The sequence below is a fragment of the Colletotrichum costaricense genome (assembly GCF_030867565.1).
Source record: "Colletotrichum costaricense strain IMI 309622 chromosome Unknown Scaffold_5.1, whole genome shotgun sequence".
In the NCBI taxonomy this organism is placed as follows: domain Eukaryota; kingdom Fungi; phylum Ascomycota; class Sordariomycetes; order Glomerellales; family Glomerellaceae; genus Colletotrichum; species Colletotrichum costaricense.
The window spans coordinates 540,340-559,844 of NW_026848234.1; the positions used below are offsets into that span (position 1 = coordinate 540,340).

The following is a 19,505-nucleotide window of genomic DNA, read 5'->3' on the forward strand; positions in this document are numbered from 1 at the left end:
GTCTTAATTAAGAACTAAGTTTATAATTATTACGAGTTATAATACGTAGTAATAAGTATATAAAGTATAATAAAAGTAGCTTAATATATTAAAATAGAAATAGATAAAAGTAAAAGGTCTATATATATAATATCTAAAATAGACACGTAATTTAGCACGTAACGGGCACTTCGTAAGATACGGTTACTATCCCTATTACGTAACATTAACTAAGCTTGGCATTAATTCGCTTCAGATTGTTTCACGTGACTCGGCGACCTTGAATATGCCGGGTGACGTTGAAACAATTGTCAGAATCAACGCCGGCCACAGCGACATATGCCGCTTTGATACTTCAATGCCGGTCGATAAGGACAACTATAAACAAGCGATACATGGTTTGAAAAAGCTTTCGAATGCCGCTTGCAATCATCTAAGGGATATCCTGCCTGCTCCTCCGGACACTTTGCCCTCTTTCCCCACATCTGCCGCTGAGCTGTCCGGAACACATCAAGGTGCGTAAGGAGAATAGAACACCAGAAGATGGAGGATACCTCCAAGGGACCAAGGCGGATAAGAACCATGTAGAGGAAGATAATATCTTACGCCGATTGTTTCAATTTAAGTGTAATTCAACCCAAGAAACCATCAGTCCAACTGACTTCTTCGTTCTTAAAGGCCCATTGATAGTACATCAAGGCGAAAACAACGTGCTTGCATACACGTTGTTCCCAGATAATCCACGTGTTCAGCAGGTGCTTTACGTGGTCGCGGCAGAGGCTGCTCGCAAAGGGGCGTTTGCAAGCAACGTTCTGGAGAGAAAAGACTCGTCTCTACCATCATTCATTAAATCCTTCGTTCACTATCGCTACGACGAGGCGTACGAAGAAATCAACCAGAGAAAGCATCCTGAATCGTGTAGCTGGATCTTTCGCACTCCTGGCATGGAATGGTGGATGAACAGCAAGACGCATTGTGCTCTGTGGTTCACCGGGTTTCCCGGCGTTGGAAAGTCTACTCTGGCGAGCCATCTGGTGGAGACACTCAGTTCAAGCCACCCAACGATGCAGAAGAGCAAGACTCTCTATGCTTTCTGTCACCATCATGAGAACCACACTGGAAGCATGGTCCTCTCTATTGCAATTCACCAGATGATCATGGAAGAACCGACTCTACAACGTTTCGCATTTGATCTGGACGATCAAGAATGCTTCAACCCTGCCATCAAACCCAGGGATAGACCTTTGCAGCCCTTGTGGCGTCTTTTGTGCAAGTTGATACAAAAGTCCGGGGTACAAGTTGTATTCTTCGTCATTGATGCTTATGACTTGATAGACCATGATGACCAGAAGAAGCTGAAAGACCTTTTTCGCCTTTATTTGAGTAGTAGCGAGCCTGGAAAACCGCTTCTGAAGGTTTTCATGACAAGCATCCCCTTTCAGCACATAATGGCATTGCAGTCTGAATGGGACGCCCGGTCGCCTAAAACCCTCCAAACCATTGCCGCCTCAGATCACGAGAACGAGATCGGCATAGATATTGATAAATTCACGAAACGCGAAAAAGAGAGAATTAGGAGGCTTTAAGGTTATATACAGCGGTATCTGAGCATTATAGATGAGCAGCTGAAATCATACCAGCCCAAAAGGTTTCTGCCTATTGCACTCTACTTCAGACAGCTCGAGACCGCAGCACCAGAATCACTGCAGAACTTCCTCCGAAATCTCCCGGACGATATGTATGTTGTTACAGAGAAACTTGTAGTACGGCTTCTACTAGAGTTACTCGCCGGATCTTCTCCACTAATGAATTGTGTTATACACGGATTCTAGGCACTATCCAAGTTGGAACTAGCCTTCGCATGCCGGGTGTTAGAGGATGGGCTAGATAAAGACCTGCCTTTCCCCGCTGAGTGCAAGACACCAATGTTAGACGACGACAAAAAGAGCATTGCCATCAGGGTCGGCAGGTATTCTCCCCTTCTGGAGATTGGTGCAAACAACACGATTGATGTCTTCCACAAATCGATTCGGGACTTTCTCCTGCAAGCTGCCGAGGAGCGAGAAAATTTCTGTCTCAAAAGCCACAGGCAAGCCCACCGAGATCTTGCTGTTTTGTGTATGAAGGTCATCATTCACAAGGATGAATGGCTCAGGGCTCAACAGCGAGAGAACAGGTCTCTTCCTAGCATTCGGATTTATCTCGGAGAACATACTTTCCTCCTCTACTCCGTTCGGTACTGGCGACAGCATCTTCTTGAGGCTATACCGCCCCAAACACCACGCCACAAGATTGACGAAGAAATTCTTTCAGGCGTACATGGAATTGTCAAGATGTGGAAGGATGACAGTACGAACGTATATTTACAAGACAGAATGATCTATAACCTTGGTCCCTCTCAGCACCGTCAGTGTTTGAATCGAAACCTAGCACCCTTGGAGGTCCTGAGCGCATTGGGTCTTGACGCCATACTTCAGGTATTTATCGAGTTGTCCCAGAAAACTCCGGCACCAAGGATTCGGAGGCCGACAGAGAGGATCAACGACGCAGTCAGGTTGGCCATTCAGGGTGGCCACGAGGGCTGCTTTGACATATTGTGTAAATCATTCGATATTTCCTCACTTGAAGGAGAAGACTTTAAAGGTGTGATGGCCGACTTAATATGGGCAGGGAGTCCAGGGTTGGTTGAGAAAGTCCTAAGGTTAAGACGTACGATGATCCCGGAGTTCTTAGAAGCCTTGTTCGCCGCTTTTTTAACAGGGGACCGTGATAGCCTCAACGAGCTTACTAGAGATCGATCGATCTTTAAGGACCACGACTACTTTGGAATGAGTGCGCTTTACGCTGTTTTTGCCTACAATTACGGTCAGACGTTTAGTAAGGACCTGTCACCTTAGGAGCCAACCAATGTCATTGTGGCCATGTGTCAGTATCTCATCCGGAATGGACTGGATACTGAAGAAGAGGATAATTACGGCTTTATACTACTACATTGGGCATACAGATCTGGATTATACTGCCGGTGATAAGTAATCGAATGCCTTGTATCTAACGGTGCCAATCCTCGGTTGCGATCTGTTTCTGGCCTAATACTACTATACCTTGCAGCATTTTTTGTTACAAACATTGATGGATTTAACTGTCTTCTCGAATTGGGATCTAATGAGCTTCTAGGGATAGTATCGCTTGGACTGATGACACTACTGCACTGGGCCGTCACCCGTCCGTCACGGCGTGCTCACTTTCCTCATGAGGATGGGGAAGAGGACATAACAGAAGATATCATGAGATCATTACTACGAGGCGGAGCGGACATTCGACGGGAGAATTCGCGCGGCATCAGTGTGTTGCAGTGGGCAGGTCGCGAGAGGAGTCAGATACTACAGGCCATCTTCTCTGGTCTGGATGGTGTTCAGCTCATACAAATCCGCCATAACGCAAACATTGACCATTCACCACTTTGGCAACCATTGGGAGATTTAGAGACGGATTCACCTGGTCGCCTCGTACCCCTCGCCAACGCGCCGTGTACCCAAATTCGACAACGAGATGTCGAAGAAGTCTGTGAGACCTCAGAGCCTCAGCCTGCGCGGGCGAACTTGTGGATTCGCATCAAGCGTCGCTTACGTCTCGACCAGGGGAAGTTCAAAAGGTAGCAACGATGCTTCGTAGAGATTAGATTCGGCGTCATGCGGAATTCCAGGTTCCGAGGGCAGTGAAGGTCCCTTCCATTGCGGCCGAGAAGTGGAGCCTGGCTCCGATGTGCTCGCGATACTTTCGACTGATGTGTACCTATCCATCAAGTAGTACCTATGTAATAGTACTTACCGTAAACCAGAATTGTCTAGAATTGAAAAGAGAAAACCAAAGTCTGTGTGATGTATGTGCTTATCCTTCTTGAGAAACAACCTGGTGCCGCTGCATGATTCGTCAGATCGAGTACAGTAGCGTCCGCAGTAGCAAGAGCCATTCTAGGGTACGTCAAGAGCTTCCATCGATAATTGTGGCTAGTAACATTCGTACGTTTTGCGATTTCGAATTAAGCGGCCAAGCTCTTGACCACTGAATGCTGCGCAAGCCCGGAGGATTCGAGTCAGGGATCAAATGCCAATTCAGCCCGACTCTCCGATGGCACAAACCTTGTTGGTTCGACCGAGGCCGACTACAGTCAGGCTTCTCTCTTGGCTCTAGAAGAAATTTCACGAAATCGAACTTTTCAGGGGGGGTGACAAACAACCTAAAAGGCTGAGCCGAGGTCCAGCAGCTTTGCCCAGACTTTCCATGACAATGCAGCACGCATCCCACGCTGTGACGCCAGGGCAAACAGGCACGCTGGCACTAAGAAAAAAACACCGAACCCCGTTTGGGGAGTGGGGGTCCTCCGTCACTTATCGCTGCCAATCGACGATAATTTGCGCTCGCGCTCCGACCCCAACAACACCAACAAACGATCCCAACCAAAGCGACCGGGGGGTGGGTGCGAGGCCCGCAAAACGAGCTCCGTGGACCCGGTAGACAAGCGCGCAATCCATACGGAGTACTTTACATTTCCTTTCGAAATTTAAATCCCATCACCAACCCATGGCGACCTCTCTCCTCGCCCAATGCTCAACCACCCTCTGGTGCCACCTCCGTTCCCTCCCCCTCTGGGCCTTCGTCCTCGTCGTCCTCCTCCTCGGCGCGCTCCGCCAGCGCATATTCCCATCTTCACCGTCTTCTTCTCCGACCAGACGGCGACGGGAAGCACCGGCCGTCGCGGATAAGAAGACGTCCGCTTCCTGAAGGTCTCAGTCACTCAAGGAGAAGACAACACCAGCAAACCAGATACACAAGATGGCGTCCGCAATCGCAAAGGCCTCGCGCACCGAGGCTGACTTCGATCGCGTCCCCGTCCGCGTCGTCCGCCTCATCCGCCTCGCCGGCGCCAGCGGTCTGGCGTACGCCGCCTACAAGATTCACTGGCGCATCGTCCTCGCCAGCTTCTTCACCGGCCCGGGCAAATTCAGCCGCATACTCATGCTCGTCTTTGCCCTGCTGAACCTCAAGAACATGCCCTTTGTCTGGACCGTATGTTAAACCTCTCTCTTGTCTAGAGACAGAAGACCAGTGAAAGAAGAGACTGACACATCCACAAACAGTACCGAGTATGGCACGCAATAATCTACCACCTCTTCATCCGCAAATCCCCCCGCCTCGGCCCGCGCTCCCTCTTCCGCCCCATGATCTCCCAATCCCACGCCCCCATCACCGAGATAGACTACAACATCCACAAGTCCAACTCGACCTACTTCTCCGACCTCGACGTCTCCCGCACCCACCTCTGCACCTACCTCCTCCGCCCCGGCTTCCGCCAACTCACCCACAACGCGACAACAAAACTCGTACTCGACCCCAAAACCTCAAAACCCGCCCGCGGCCCGCTCGGCATCATGCTCGGCGCCGTACACTGCTCCTTCCGCCGCGAGATCACGGCCTACGCCCCCTACGAGATGTGGTCCCGCATCCTCTCGTGGGACCGCAAGTGGCTGTACATTGTCACGCACTTTGTCCCCAAGGGCACCGCGCGGCCGACAGAGTGGCTCGATCCGAAATTCGGCACCGCGCGGGTCCGGAGGAACACCGGCGGCGACGCGAGCAGCAACAGCGCGGACTGGGAGAAGAAGATTTACGCCACGGGCGTGAGCAAGTACGTCTTCAAGATTGGGCGGTTGACGGTGCACCCGGCCGTCGCTCTCGAGGCGAGCGAGCTGCTGCCGCACAGGCCGACCGAGGGCGGATGGCAGGGCGGCGAGAACGGTGTCGGGGACGAGAGTGTTGATCTGAGCGATGTCGCGGACGACGGCGCGTGGGACTGGAAGATGGTTGAGAAGAGGCGGCGCGAGGGGATGAGGTATGCTGCGCAGTTTGCTGCCATGGATGACCTGCATGGATGGCTGGACGGTGCGGATGGCGGTGACGGAAGTGCCTTGGGCAAATTCGGACTTGGATAAGACGAGAGGAGATGGTGGGATTCGTGATACCCAATAGACTTAGACGGTATTAACATTAGATGATGATAGAGACGGGGGCAAAGGCGGAATCGTAGATGATTCAATCTGGGATATCAATGTTTCTCCAGGTTGACATTGCCATTAATCAGCTGATAGAACTAGATATGCATGCGCGTACAACTACATCAAGACTTCCATCGTCAGGTGTGCTGGCTATTTCTCTTTTTCCCGCTAAACTCCGCAATCCGCAATCTTTCCTCTTGCATTGGGTATATCAATTACAAGGGATGAAGTAAAGACGTTGTTTAAATCAAAGCCACAACTGGTAGGTGAGAAAAGTGGATTTAGAGAGCGAACGCAGCGGCCGCGGCGATGGCTCCAGCCCAGCCAGCGACCTGAGCCCGACCAGCGGCGGCTGGTGACGTTGTAGTGGTGACGGCAGCTCCTGTTGCGGTGCCGCTGCGGGAGGAGGTTGATGTGCCGGAAGCCGTAGTCGCGGCAGCGGTGACGGAGCCAGCAGAGGCGGTGCCGGAAGATGTGCCTCCTGCGGCGACCTGGGCGCAGATCTGAGAGGCGAGCTGGAGTACCGCTGGAGATGTGTTAGCTCTGTTGTTCAAAAACCAGAATGCCTTTCTCATGCTTTGTGGGATCACATACTGGCTTGATCTGTCGAGCTGCAGCCGGAGGAAGCAAGGCAGGGCACGACCTTGGCTGTAAGCTGTTCAACCTTTCCGCAAGAGCAGGCAAAGTCTGTGATATCGCAGTTGACAGACTGGGCACCGTCACGGATGCAAGTGACCGCGCAAGTGGGAATCTCGGCAACGAGCTGATCGATGGTCTCGGCGGCCACAAGGGCGGCAAGGAGAGATACGACAATGGTGTACTTCATCTTGGCGGTTGGCTGTGATGGTTCGGGGCCGAGGTTGGATCGAAGTAAGTGCGGGATGTGGAGGTGTGGTGAAGTAGCTGATAAGACGTGTAGGAGCAAACGCAAAGTAGAATAAAGTAGCAGACCGGTTGCGAGAGAGGACGAAGTGGTCTTATAAAGAGCATCGAACGAGACGCCAAGACTGTGGCATCAACAGCAACCGGTCGCCGGAATGGCACAAGCTCATAGAGGTAAACCGCCGAGAGCTCCAAACGTAGCCAAGACGCGGTCTACGCCGGCGCGCCGTAGCTGTCTCGCACCCCGGATCAGGCAAGACGACGGATGGGGATTATGGGACAGTGATGGGAATTATTGGTGAGGGATTCAACCGAGCGGGCCAACCCCCCTCAGACAGCTGCTCACTCGAGCCTTGTCATCCGTTCTGTGGCAGAACGTCTACTGTCAGTCTAGAGATGATCGGCCGCCACAGCTCACTTGGCGTGAAGCCGCTGGAGCTCTCACGAAATGCACCGCTCGGACTGGCTCGTTTTGCAGTGCTGTCTAGTAGTCGTGGCGCAGGTGCTAGTTTTCCCTCTGACCGTGAACAAAGGCGGCTAGAGGGGATTCTGGGTCAGTTGGTAGCATCAATCCTCCATCCTCCAGTTCCGAGCTGTGATCGATCTTCCGCAAACGTCTGCGCGCGGAAACCGAAGCTCAGGCAAGGGCCCTGGAGGCGGGACGAGCTGACCAGCTTGCGGTTTGAGATGCCCTCTTGTGCAATCGCTCGAGTCTGGACTTTTCCCGAGCAGCTGTCCATCTTTCCCGACGAATGCGCCCTCAAGGTCTCAGATACATGACGTTGACGACCAGTTGCCTGGGTCTTCGCTCTGAGGAATGCAGGCTCAGGGGAAGTTGGTTAAGCTCATCCGGCATCAACTAAGCTTCCCGCAGGCCCCTGTCACCTGCAGGTCGGAAAGAGGAAGATCAGACGCTTGGCCAATCGAAGTGCTCCATTCGTGGGTGCAGGGAATGCACTGAGAAACACCTGCATTAGCCGTCCGACGCTTCTCGCATGGTGTGTGGCCTGTGTTCCCGTGCCCTCCCGTGCCTCGACCAGAATATCGGACGAATGCTTGCCAGTCTCTGCGAGTTATCTCGTCCAGTCGCACTTTTCAGCTATCGAGCCAGCGGCCTTTCGTGGAGAGAAATGTAATCGACCCCAAACGTAAGATTGGGGGATCATGAGTCAAGCATGATCAGACGTGAAGAACAACCGACGTGGTGTTTTCGGAGGCGTAGCTATCAACCGCATGGCCGAGGCCGTGCGTTCCGGGTCTATTGACCACGCGAAATTGGTTTCCTCATCCTTTTCATTAGCCTCGCAGACTCTGATTGCACACTCTTATCCACCAATCGACCAACGTGGAGCGTCTACCTCTAGCGGACATTCGCGCATTGTGAGCCGCTAGCTTCATCGTGTTTGCCTAAGCAGTGTCTGCCTTGAGCAGTTTCTTCTCCTGATAGACCTTCAGCTGGAAAAGCCTTCATCCTGGTGGCGAATGGGAGGCACCACAAGGATTCTCTCACGTTGTCGTGCGCTTGTAGGAAACGCGTTACTCAGAGATATGATGCTAGATGGGCAAGCAATTGATTGTGCCGGGCCTCGAGACTCCTCATGCTCAGGAGCATTGGCAAATGTCAAACCGTAGCGACAGTCTCAAGCTGGTCGTTGCTCCATACACTCCCGTTCCAGTTACCAACTTGCCCCAATCCGAGTACCTAGCAGTTTGAAATCTGTCGTGAGCTTGGCAGGTGCCTGACCCGATGGGTTGCTCAGCGATTGTAGAGCATAAGAATGCAAACGGAGTGCCGGGCAGAAGATTGGCGGCGAGATGAGGTATCGAATCCGAAGCCGTTGGCGCGTGGGATGTTGATTCGTTCCTCGCAAGCCGCCCTCACAGCGGCCGTGGAAGTTCACCTCTATTCTCGACGTCCACTTGAGGTGGTCACCGTTTTCATAGTTGATCGCAGCCACGCATGCTGAACGATAATTCGAGCTCAATAACTGAGACGGGTGCACGGCCGAAGCGGGTGACTGCCTTGTTGCTGGTTTGACCGTAGACTGCAAAGTTCGGCTCTCGAATTGGAGCCATCCCAACTTTGTTTCCTCGGCATAGCTGTCGAGCCACAAAACCACTTCAATCTGTGATATGAGAAAACCTTTCTCAGTGGTGCCACGACTCTAGCCCAGCTTCGCGTGGGTAACATCGTATTCTCTCGTACTGGGGTTTAAAAAGCATAAAGTTGGGTGACGGCGAGCTGCCAGACTCTTTCAGTCTTACTTGCAGACAAGTGCAAAGTTAAGTTGGGTTAGAGGCGAATAGCAAAGCATGCGAAGTCTGGTAGCGAGCGATATATATGTAAGTCGGGATTGGAGAGGTGGTTGATGATAAGACGGAATCGCTGGCTCCGCGAAGAAGTCGGTGACGAAATGGCGGACCCACCTACAGTGCCTGCCGTGCGAGGTCTGATTACTCAGACACGGTACACCAGTGCCCCTCCATCCCAGATTGGCGGCCGCGGGGCAGTCGGACCTGAACAAAGTCCACCTTGGCTAAAGGCGCGACAACTTCCACTCTCCTTCACATCACACTGCCCCCAGACAACTACAGAGAAATCATGACGGAACAACCGGTATCAGTCCTATTTGTCTGCCTCGGCAACATTTGCCGCTCGACAATGGCAGAAGGCGTGTTTCGCAACTTTGCGCAAAAGCCTCAGTACAAGGGCCTCATCTCAAAGGTGGATTCTTGCGGCACAGGTACGAATCATGGCGGATACGTCATGATGAACCCAATTCCTCTACCACTTCTCGTGCGCAAAGCAAAGCTGACGCGGTCTTTCTGCGCAACAATAGCGGCCTACCATGTCGGCGATCCTCCAGATGACAGAACTATGGCAACGCTCGAAGACCACGGCATAACGGATTACTACCACGCTGGTCGCAAGGTACGATGGTGCTCCCTCTCTCACAGGGTGCGCCCGGGCGGGTCTGAAGAGAGAACAGACTTGCTGACCGTCACGCTTTCACAATGTTTAGGTGTCGCCCTCAGACTTTAACAAGTTCGACTACGTCTTCGCTATGGACCGATCCAACCTACGAGACCTCCAAAACCTACAACAACGAGGCCACACCGATTCAAAGGCCAAGGTGATGTTATTTGGCGAATTTTCAGGAGGACCGAGGTCGGAGGTGGTCAACGACCCTTACTACGGTGGCGACGAGGGCTTCGCAAAGGCCTATGAGCAGTGCACGCGGTTCTCGACCAACTTTTTAAAGCACGTCTTCCCCAATGTCGACCCTAAAGCATAGAAGGATCGCGGGTTTGCGACCGCGGCGGAGACAGCACTGGAGCCAGATGGATGAGGATAAAGGGCCGGCGACGCGCCGCGAAACACGACTTGGGAGCGGCGTCACGCGTTGCAGCAGAGATCTGACTGGCTGGGTGCCAAATATGGGTTTGTCGTTGACGATCATCTTGTCCACGACAAGGCGCCAGGACAGGGGCAAGAGGGATGGGTAGGCCATTGGGAACAGCTTGCCGCGCTGCCCGATTGATCATGCTGCATTATTAGAGAAGGAAAGGCAGAGAAAAGAGGAGCATTTAAGCGTGTCTTTGGTTTGATTGATTCCACAGCTACAAGATGCATATAGAAGATTAGATTCCATGCAGCTGCCAGCCAATGTAGGTCCCAAGTGCAGGACAACGGCAAGACGGCCAGATGAGGATGGAGCCGTAGACGCCGTTGAAGAGAGCTCGAGGGGTCGAGGTGCCTAAGCGAAATGGGATTCGAGATGTCGGCTACGCGCAAGCTAGCGTTATTGGCGGCGGCAGCAGCTAGGCACTTGAGCCTTGGCATCGCATACGAAGATGGCAGAGCACCAGGTGGCCCAAGGGAAAGAAATATTTGGAAAACAGCACTGTCTGAGCAGATGTTCGTGGTATAGGTCAGAGATTCTTCAGCCCTATTTGTCCAGTACACATCGATGTACCTGGGTTGCTATGGTAGTGCTGCCCAATAATGGGAGGAGTAGCTTACCTACGCCGTCGAGGATGACTGCGCAAAAGACGGTGGACGAATTGCTTACGGTAGATCCCTCGAGGGCTGTGGTGTTGGATGAGGTGCGATATTTCGGGATCCTGCGAATGAGGAATGATTAATGTGTCTGATGCTGACACCTCTAAGCTTATATGATAATGCAATGGTGCATTTTGACCATGGAAGAGAGGGGTAGCCTAAAGCTCGCATTTTCAGCAACCTGCCTTGGGTGCAGTTGCTTGGTACGTCTCGTTCCGACCTATATGATTGTGGATGAGGCGCGGCTGAATCGGCCTTCAGTTCAAAGTTTTGACGGTGCTCACATCTGGGCCAAATGCGGGCCAGGACGAAGGTCTGACAGTCAAAAGTGTCTCACTTTAAAGGTCCAAAGTCCTGGGGTTTCTTCTTCAGCCGGCGCTGAGCTGCCACTGCATTCCAAAGACCAAATTTTGTTCCTCTTGTGTTGGGATGCAGCATCCAGGCATCAAGCAGAGAAATTGCAGTATTCGTATCCCAAACTCTCTTCCCCATTGCAGAATCTTGATTGACGTGTTAGAGCCGGTCATTGATGCAGGTACTCACGCTGCATATATCTGCGAAAATGAGGTCGTTTCTGCTCGTGTAAAAAGCCGCCAGGCCAGCCTTGGACCCATAGTCAACTCTCAACCGGGAATTCGAGTGAGGGTGGTCTGTACGATCCATGGCGATGATTTGTCGCGCGGTTGCGAAAAGCTGCATCTCCAAAAGTCCAGTCACGATGCTCAGCGGTTACTGGCCCGAGGTATATGGAGCCTTTCATCTGAGGACGGAGCCAATGAGAGACCTCACAAAGACCCAGCCAGCAAATCAAGTGCGGGACTGGGGATCGTAGTGTGGATCCACACGTCTCTTCACGCCAAGTCGCTTCCGGCCTAACGTCAGCAGCAGCTTGTACCTTGTACCTTGCCTTGCAGTTTTCCCATGTTCCCACGCAGGAAGCTCAAAATCTTGAGCTCTTGATGTATCCATTTGCTTGACATTGGTTAGACTGGATTCAAGACAGCCGACTAACTACGGATACTTTACTCAAGTAAGGTAGCTAGGCACCAGGTACTACCGTAGCACCAGTACCTTGAGTGCTGCAACGTGGTCGGGGCTTCCTCGTAAGGCAGAGACACAAGAGCACGGGATGGGGGGGGGGGGGGGAGCTTCAGCCCACTACGCAGTACCCATACCCCTCTCACCCCTCTCTTCCATTCATTCTCCTAATATCCTACCATCAATCTGAACAAGGTACCAAGAAGAAGTACGGATACATCCACACACTTGTCATCCAAGGTACTAGGTATTCGTAGGTAGTCTACCAATACTTCACCGCACTCAGCCTTGGGCCAAGTCTCAGCATCTCCAGGTGTCAGGACCCAAGCATCCAATGTCCAGTCACAATCCTCAAGTCAAGCCAGCCCACAGATCCCACTTGTCTTCAATGAAATGGAGTGTGCCAATACAGCTGCTTGCTTGCCTTGCCCCCCCCTTTCCATCTGCCTTTTCCTTGTTGCTTTCTGTCCCTGTTCAAGGACCCAGAAGGTCAGGTCCATTTAAGTCCACTATCCAAATGTCAGGTCCATGACAGTCCCTCCCAAATGGAACCCTCCCCCTCGGCTCGTGCCTTTGACCATTTTATCGCCTTTTCTTGCCTCAAACTGTGAATGCTCCATCCCATAAGGCGCTGTCTCCCGGTCTGGCCATCCCATTTGATCCTGTCCAGTCCCATCATCCCCTCCCCAATTCCCCTCAAGGCCATTTCCCCGTCGTCCTATCCTAAGACGTAAGGTGAAAGGTACACTTTGTGGTGTGGTACCTCTACTTTATCTCTTGCTCCTGCCCATTAACTAACCTGGCCTTACTTTCCTTACCTACCGTACCTTAGGTACCTGAGGAATCGCACAATATCTTTGGACCTTCCTCCCTCTGCTCACTTCCTCTCCTCCCGTCTTTCTTCCTTTCACATCTCATCCCAACTCACCCCTCCACTGCGGGACAAAGACGAGAATTGTTCCGGCGACACCGCATTGTCATCCAGCATATTTCACCGAGGAAAGATTCCGAAGAAAACAACAGACGCTGCTCTGCCTATCTTTATAATACAGCCTGCTATCCCCTCACCCATTCGCGTCGAGCGTTGTCACTGCTGCTGCTGTTGTCACTGCTTGGACGAGCCGTTCTTTTCGGTTGATCCCGCTACCCTGTCTGTTCCGCAACTGTCGCATCGCATCGCATTCCTTGCTTGCTTCCCCACCTTTGCCTCGATTGACTCGCCAAAGATACCCCTCGATTTCTCGACAAGCCCGACACGCCAATCCTCCAAGCTCGAAAAAACAACAGCTCCAACCCCAACACCAACTCGAAAACCTCCCCCAAACGAACAGCACACAAACCTCGCAAACATGGCTGATTTGCAAGGACGCAAGGTCTTCAAGGTCTTCAACCAGGACTTCATCGTCGACGAGCGATACACCGTAACCAAGGAGCTCGGTCAGGGAGCTTACGGCATTGTCTGGTGCGTGCGACCTTTAACCTGCTCTTCCCCTCATCCCATCGGCTGTCGCTGTCTGCGCTGCTGGCGCTGATGCTGATGCTGCTGCCACCACCGCTGCCCCGCCATTTGGCCAAGAAGCTGACGAATACTCCCCTCACACAGCGCCGCCGTGAACAACCAGACCCAGGAGGGCGTCGCCATCAAGAAGGTCACAAATGTGTTCAGCAAGAAGATCCTGGCCAAGCGCGCCTTGCGCGAAATCAAGCTGCTCCAGCACTTCAGGGGACACCGCAACGTGAGTCTTCCCCTATGCCCGCTTTCGAAGCTGTCCCAAGTACCCCGCGCAGCCTCATCGCCACGCGGCTGCACCACCGCCCACGCCAGAAAATGAAAGCTGACTTGCCCGCTTTGACAGATTACCTGCCTCTACGATATGGACATCCCCCGACCCGATAACTTCAACGAGACATATCTCTACGAGGGTACGCTTTCTATCGCGTGCATCCGCCGCCCCGGTCGAATCAGCTGTGCTAACTCTTTTGTTCTGCTACAGAGCTCATGGAATGCGATTTGGCAGCCATCATCCGATCCGGCCAGCCGCTGACCGACGCCCATTTCCAGTCCTTCATCTACCAGATCCTCTGTGGTCTCAAGTACATCCACTCCGCCAACGTCCTGCACCGTGATCTGAAGCCCGGTAACCTGCTCGTCAACGCCGATTGTGAGCTCAAGATTTGCGATTTCGGTCTGGCGCGTGGCTTCTCCGTCGATCCTGAGGAGAATGCTGGTTACATGACGGAATACGTTGCTACCAGATGGTACCGTGCTCCCGAGATCATGCTGAGCTTCCAAAGCTACACCAAAGCTAGTACGTATCCCAGAAGGCGTTGCATAACTGCATTTGAGTGAGATGCTAACCACGCGATAGTTGATGTTTGGTCCGTTGGCTGCATTTTGGCCGAGCTTCTCGGAGGCCGTCCCTTCTTCAAGGGTCGTGACTACGTCGACCAGCTGAACCAAATCCTGCACATTCTCGGAACCCCCAACGAAGAGACTTTGTCCCGCATCGGCTCGCCCCGCGCCCAGGAATACGTCCGCAACCTTCCTTTCATGCCTAAGAAAACCTTCCCCAGCCTGTTCCCTCAGGCCAACCCTGACGCCCTCGACCTCCTCGATCGCATGCTTGCCTTTGACCCCTCGAGCCGTATCAGCGTCGAGCAAGCTCTTGAGCACCCCTACCTGCACATCTGGCATGATGCTTCCGACGAGCCCGACTGCCCCACGACATTCAACTTCGACTTTGAGGTCGTTGAAGATGTTGGCGACATGCGTAAGATGATCCTGGATGAGGTCTACCGTTTCCGCCAGTTGGTTCGCACCGTCCCCGGAGCTACCCAGGCCGGCACGCAGGCTGCTGGACAGCAGGGTGGCGGCCAAGTGCCAATTCCCACCGGAGGCAACCAGGGATGGAGCTCTTCGGACCCTCGGCCTCAGGAGTACGGCGGCCAAGGAGGCGGCCTGGAGGCGGACCTTGCTGGCGGCCTCGATCACCGGAGATAAAGCCGTTGAAAGTTCTTCATGGATTGGTGCGCTGCGCGGAATCGCGCATGAACGACTAGCAAAATCGGTGTTTGGTTTGCAGACTCTGGCGGGCAATTTCAGAATTTTGTTTTGGATGTGATGTCTTTCCGCGATTTTACACGTCAGGTGGGGAGGAGGAGAGAGATCAGCGTTAGAAAACGGTGGTATTGATCTTGATGACGGCCGCTCTTCCATCTGGAGGAGAGGAGAGAAGGAAGAGAAAAGAGGAGGACAAAGTCGAAACACTGGGGGACTGGATCGCCCGAGGGGTTGAATGAACACGACAAAGATGACAGCAGCCCCCAAATTTACTTAATTCCCTATCATGCGATGTCGCGCTTGTAGTGCTATCGTCCCTTGGGCGGCTACTTGTCGGTTCTTAATCTCTGTTCGTGTGTGATGTGTCCGCAGGGACTGAACGCTTCTACTCATCTCGGTTATGTGGATCGGTGCACTGGTGGCCTAGATGGCGGCATACTCATGCAAGTTTCAGTTGAGAATATCAGGCGGGCTTTTCTCAGGTTCTGCTGATATGTCCTGGACTCTTGACAAGTTGACAGCATGCTATCGTCAAGCAAGTTTACGTCATGACCATGATAGGAAGCAATAACGCAGAGCGAGCGGGTCGGAGTCCAAATGGCTGTCACTGCACAATACGATTCGTAACCAGAGAGGTGTGAGATGTAAATGAGTAGTTTGTTTGCCCCCGACGAGACTATATACCGTCAAACGCCAAAGTAGATACAGTTGAAATAAAAAGTGAGAGTGACAGCATATGAAGCCCCAACATCTATCTGCGATGCTTTCCCTCCTCGAGTGGAGTAAGTCAATAGCCACATTATGTCTTAAGTGTACCCGAACCCGTGATCCGTCCGTGCTGGGGGTATATAATCCAAATATGATTTTGGTGAGTGAATGATGAAGAAGAAAAGTTTGTTCCGGGTTCTGTGAAGAGAATCCTCGGTATAAAACCGTTGAACGCCGTTGTAACCCCGATTTAGTTTTTTAAACGCCAGACTCATCCTGGAGAGTCATCCCAGTGAGAGATTCAAGGCTCTCTTTTCATGCCTTGGGACCGTAGAACCAGTAGTACGCCGCGTACGGAACGCTGTCGGTGGCACCGGGGGTGGTACACTGGTGCGCGACGCCGCCGGCCGTGACGACGCGGTAGACGGCAGTGACACCCTTGCTGCCGCCCTTGTCACCAAGCAAAAGCCAGTCAACGGAGCCAGTCTTCTCCGGGCCGACGTCAGCGGAGGCCGGGGCCTTTGTGCCGTTGAGCTTTGCGCCCCTGAACAAGTCCTCGCCGACCTGGAAGGTGGGCACGCCCGTGTTGTCGAAGAAGTGGACGCCGAGCTGCCTCATGGGCGCGATGCCGGGCATGACGAGGTCGGCTTTGGCCGGGAAGGGCGAGGTGGCGGAGGCGCCGAATTTGGAGGTGCCGTCGGAGGTGAGGGGGAGAGGGGTGGACCAGACTGCGTTTGTGGTGAGGCCGTTGAAGATGTCGACGGAGGCGAGGGATGCGGGACCGGTGGCGGGGTAGAGGGGTTGAGCGTCGTAGAGGCCTGCGAGGGCGCCGGTCGCCGTTGCGGTGATGGCGGTTGCGTTGACGGAGGTGCAGGTGTAGTTTTGGATACCGTGGCCTAGGGCGATGTGCTTGAGGACCAGGTCTGCTGCCGGGGCGGGGAGTTCGACGCCTTGAGGTGTGGGTGTTAGTGATGCTTTTCTTCTTAGCTTGAAGTTGGTGTTGTTGGTTTACATACCATTGCCGTTGACGGGGAGGGTCGGAGCCGTAGGTTTGGAGACGCAGCCGGATTGTCTCTTGGCCGGGGCGGCGGAGACGAGAGCCAGGGAGGCCAGCAACAGGAATGTCTTGGCGAGCATGTTGGCTGTTGACTGGGTGGCTGTTGGAGGAGGAGGAGGTGGAGAAGAGGGTGGTGATCCGCGGGTGTTGGAAGGATGATTAGATGTGTAAACGCGAGTAGTAGGCGGGAGGAGAGTAAAAGATATATGCAGTAGCAACCAGGCCACCACACCGAAAATATGCACGACACACGCACGAGGGCCGGAATAAGAGATTGGAGTGATTTCTTTTCTTAGATCGCTTCCTTGGAGGGAAACAGGCAGGTTGCGTCGGCTCCGGTCAGGAAATGGGGAATGCGGCGGGCCGTTTAGAGACAAGACCGGGGGGACGGGATTGGTGTGTGGAGCAATTCCTTGAGCTGAGAATAGGTACGGCGCTTAAACGCGCTGCGATGGGGTTGGGGTGGTTGAGGTGGTGCTTCTTTGACCGAGACAGAGATGCAGAGCTAACGTGGGTGACGGGTGCTACTAAATATGAAATTGAGAGCAAGATGAGGATGGATGAACAATGTTTTCTGAAAAGCAGTGATTCGAATCGAGAGTTGGAAACAAGGAAATCGTCGAAGAGATGAGGAAGGTTTATGCTGTGAGACGGGCCGGGAGATTGAGAAGACGGGACGGAACTGGGAGATGGACTTTATATCATCAAAGTCTGTTGCTCGTTGCTCGAAAGCTTGGTAGGAAGGGGGAAAAAAGACTAAAGAGAGTTGTGGATGAGACGGACGGACGACCGAACCCTGCCACCCATCTCAGTGTGAAGGTGAGGGTAGAGATCCATCTATCCACACCACACTTGCACACACACACACACACACACACACCCGAAGGAGGCGCACTAAGACTTGGGGTTCGGGTCTGACAAGGTAGGCTTCCTTTTCAGAATGCAAGGCGGAGCAAGGGGGGATCGTGCCTTTGGGTCTCCTGGCCAGGGTACATGATGGCATCTGGATCTAGTCCATGATGAATGAGTGCAGCAGGATGGAGACACTGAAGAGAGAGCGAGATAGACAGACCGAATAGAGGAAAGGAATCACGGACGCAACCCATTGAGAATGTACCAATGCTCAGTTTGTGTTGCTGATGCTACCTACCGTGCCATTGCCCCTGGTCCATGCTTGGAGGTTCATGTCGCTGCCGTCTTGGAGGGTTACCCTGCCGTTACCATCGAGGGCATCCTTTGATCCAAGGTAGGTAGGTGGCTTTGACTCTTGGAGGCAGAACGCGAGGCGGGAGGGTATCTTTCGGGATGAAGATGGAAATGTGTGTCATCTTCCTGTGCCACCCAGAAGGGGGAAGAGAGTCGGTTTCTCGCAAGGCAGGCCGACAGAATGGATAGACAAGGGTCCTTGGACAAATCCCTCGAGGCAGAAAAGAAGGTTGTCCTCTTCCTGGTTGGACATGAGACGAAGGGGGTCGAGGCCAAGGAGATTGGAAAGAAAACGGCAGGTCGCGGAGGAGGAGGACGGAGCATGGCAGAAGTCTGAGAGGTACGTACACTCGAGGATAACGGTACGTACACAAGCAGACTGCGGAGATGCCTGGCGCAATGCGCGTCTAAGGTCGCAAGGCACCAAGGCAGCTGACCAACGGACCTGGAGACGGCAGGAGAGAAAGTGGTGGGGTTGCCAGTGGCTGGGAGGGGCCTGTTTGCCGGCCCTTTGCAGCTTCTTCCGTCAACCGTCACTTTTCACAATTCCGACCGTTTCTTCTGCCTCTACTGCGTACGAGTCTACGGCCAGGGCACACCACGTTCTCTGCAGTGCTGCACGTCCACACATCGTACACCGTCACGGGCAAGTCATTTCGTCCTGCGGTCAACCTGAGCTCGGCCGGCCTATGCGGATCTTGGCCTCGTAGAAGGCGGCCACAAGTTGTGGAATACCAGGACCCTGCACGGTGAGCCTGGCGACCTTGAGTTCATGACATCGCATGGCATCGCATCGCATGGCTCAAGTCCCACCCGTCTGACTGCGTCTGGAATCATAGAACACAACACCGAGAGCAGAGTGACAATCCTACGTGCCACACAGCCACAAGTCAGAACTTACCAACGCCGCGGCAATCTCATCTTCCGAAGATCACGAACCAAGCGCTGACCCTGGCGCGGTGATGCGCGGGTTTAGTCCAACTCATCAGAGAAAGGAATTTCAACAAAATAGACGGCGCTGTCATCCAGAGAGCAGATGGCGTCTGCCAGCGAGTCGCTGACAGTCATTCTTGGTTACCCTCTTGGCTCTTGAAGCACGTCGTAATACGTTGCAAAGCGCGCGGGTCTCTAGAAGCCAAGACTCTTGGTTGTCTCCGAGCCCGTTCTTGGCTTTGTGGAATTTTTGGACCCCTCCAAGATCCTACGTGACTGGGTCCAAGATAGCCGACATGGTGCCAACTCTGTCGCCTGTTTTGCAAACCTTCGCCCTCCATGTAGGCTGTAGCTGTCTCGAAAAGCCTCGAGTCCCACTAAGACGTCCGCTAATACGCATACAGAATTCGTACTTGTCGTTCCATTTCATTCTCGCGTCGTCAAAATACCTCATTTCTTTTACTGCAACCCACCGGTTCTCTTCAATGTGGCGCTCGAGGCGTGCCAGGGTCGCCTTTGGTACCC

The 19,505-nt window shown here is 53.2% G+C and overlaps 9 protein-coding genes across 9 annotated transcripts; 6 read left to right on the plus strand and 3 right to left on the minus strand.

Moving 5' to 3' along the window:
- Positions 1-265: 265 nt before the first annotated feature.
- On the plus strand, positions 266-1,565 carry CCOS01_05295 (uncharacterized protein; the record flags this gene model as incomplete). The annotated part of the gene is made up of 2 exons (XM_060453475.1): positions 266-494; positions 658-1,565. 2 exons carry the CDS (start codon positions 266-268, stop codon positions 1,563-1,565), a joined length of 1,137 nt encoding a protein of 378 aa, XP_060315247.1.
- Positions 1,566-1,904: 339 nt separating this feature from the next.
- On the plus strand, positions 1,905-3,635 carry CCOS01_05296 (uncharacterized protein; the record flags this gene model as incomplete). Its single annotated transcript, XM_060453476.1, has 4 exons — positions 1,905-2,328; positions 2,410-2,577; positions 2,740-2,856; positions 3,154-3,635. The coding sequence occupies 4 exons, from the start codon at positions 1,905-1,907 to the stop codon at positions 3,633-3,635; spliced, it is 1,191 nt and encodes a 396-aa protein (XP_060315248.1).
- Positions 3,636-4,560: 925 nt separating this feature from the next.
- Positions 4,561-4,761, plus strand: CCOS01_05297 (uncharacterized protein; the record flags this gene model as incomplete). Its single annotated transcript, XM_060453477.1, has 1 exon — positions 4,561-4,761. One exon carries the CDS (start codon positions 4,561-4,563, stop codon positions 4,759-4,761), a length of 201 nt encoding a protein of 66 aa, XP_060315249.1.
- A 51-nt stretch (positions 4,762-4,812) lies between these two features.
- On the plus strand, positions 4,813-5,969 carry CCOS01_05298 (uncharacterized protein; the record flags this gene model as incomplete). Its single annotated transcript, XM_060453478.1, has 2 exons — positions 4,813-5,046; positions 5,118-5,969. 2 exons carry the CDS (start codon positions 4,813-4,815, stop codon positions 5,967-5,969), a joined length of 1,086 nt encoding a protein of 361 aa, XP_060315250.1.
- A 344-nt stretch (positions 5,970-6,313) lies between these two features.
- On the minus strand, positions 6,314-6,858 carry CCOS01_05299 (uncharacterized protein; the record flags this gene model as incomplete). The annotated part of the gene is made up of 2 exons (XM_060453479.1): positions 6,314-6,558; positions 6,627-6,858. 2 exons carry the CDS (start codon positions 6,856-6,858, stop codon positions 6,314-6,316), a joined length of 477 nt encoding a protein of 158 aa, XP_060315251.1.
- A 2,658-nt stretch (positions 6,859-9,516) lies between these two features.
- Positions 9,517-10,210, plus strand: CCOS01_05300 (phosphotyrosine protein phosphatase; the record flags this gene model as incomplete). The annotated part of the gene is made up of 2 exons (XM_060453480.1): positions 9,517-9,846; positions 9,938-10,210. The coding sequence occupies 2 exons, from the start codon at positions 9,517-9,519 to the stop codon at positions 10,208-10,210; spliced, it is 603 nt and encodes a 200-aa protein (XP_060315252.1).
- Positions 10,211-10,371: 161 nt separating this feature from the next.
- CCOS01_05301 (uncharacterized protein) lies at positions 10,372-11,640 on the minus strand (the record flags this gene model as incomplete). Its single annotated transcript, XM_060453481.1, has 4 exons — positions 10,372-10,844; positions 10,939-11,039; positions 11,315-11,477; positions 11,517-11,640. 4 exons carry the CDS (start codon positions 11,638-11,640, stop codon positions 10,372-10,374), a joined length of 861 nt encoding a protein of 286 aa, XP_060315253.1.
- A 1,724-nt stretch (positions 11,641-13,364) lies between these two features.
- CCOS01_05302 (uncharacterized protein) lies at positions 13,365-15,016 on the plus strand (the record flags this gene model as incomplete). Its single annotated transcript, XM_060453482.1, has 5 exons — positions 13,365-13,477; positions 13,619-13,751; positions 13,872-13,938; positions 14,010-14,324; positions 14,385-15,016. 5 exons carry the CDS (start codon positions 13,365-13,367, stop codon positions 15,014-15,016), a joined length of 1,260 nt encoding a protein of 419 aa, XP_060315254.1.
- A 1,083-nt stretch (positions 15,017-16,099) lies between these two features.
- Positions 16,100-16,921, minus strand: CCOS01_05303 (malate dehydrogenase; the record flags this gene model as incomplete). Its single annotated transcript, XM_060453483.1, has 2 exons — positions 16,100-16,734; positions 16,801-16,921. The coding sequence occupies 2 exons, from the start codon at positions 16,919-16,921 to the stop codon at positions 16,100-16,102; spliced, it is 756 nt and encodes a 251-aa protein (XP_060315255.1).
- Between the last annotated feature and the right edge of the window lie 2,584 nt (positions 16,922-19,505).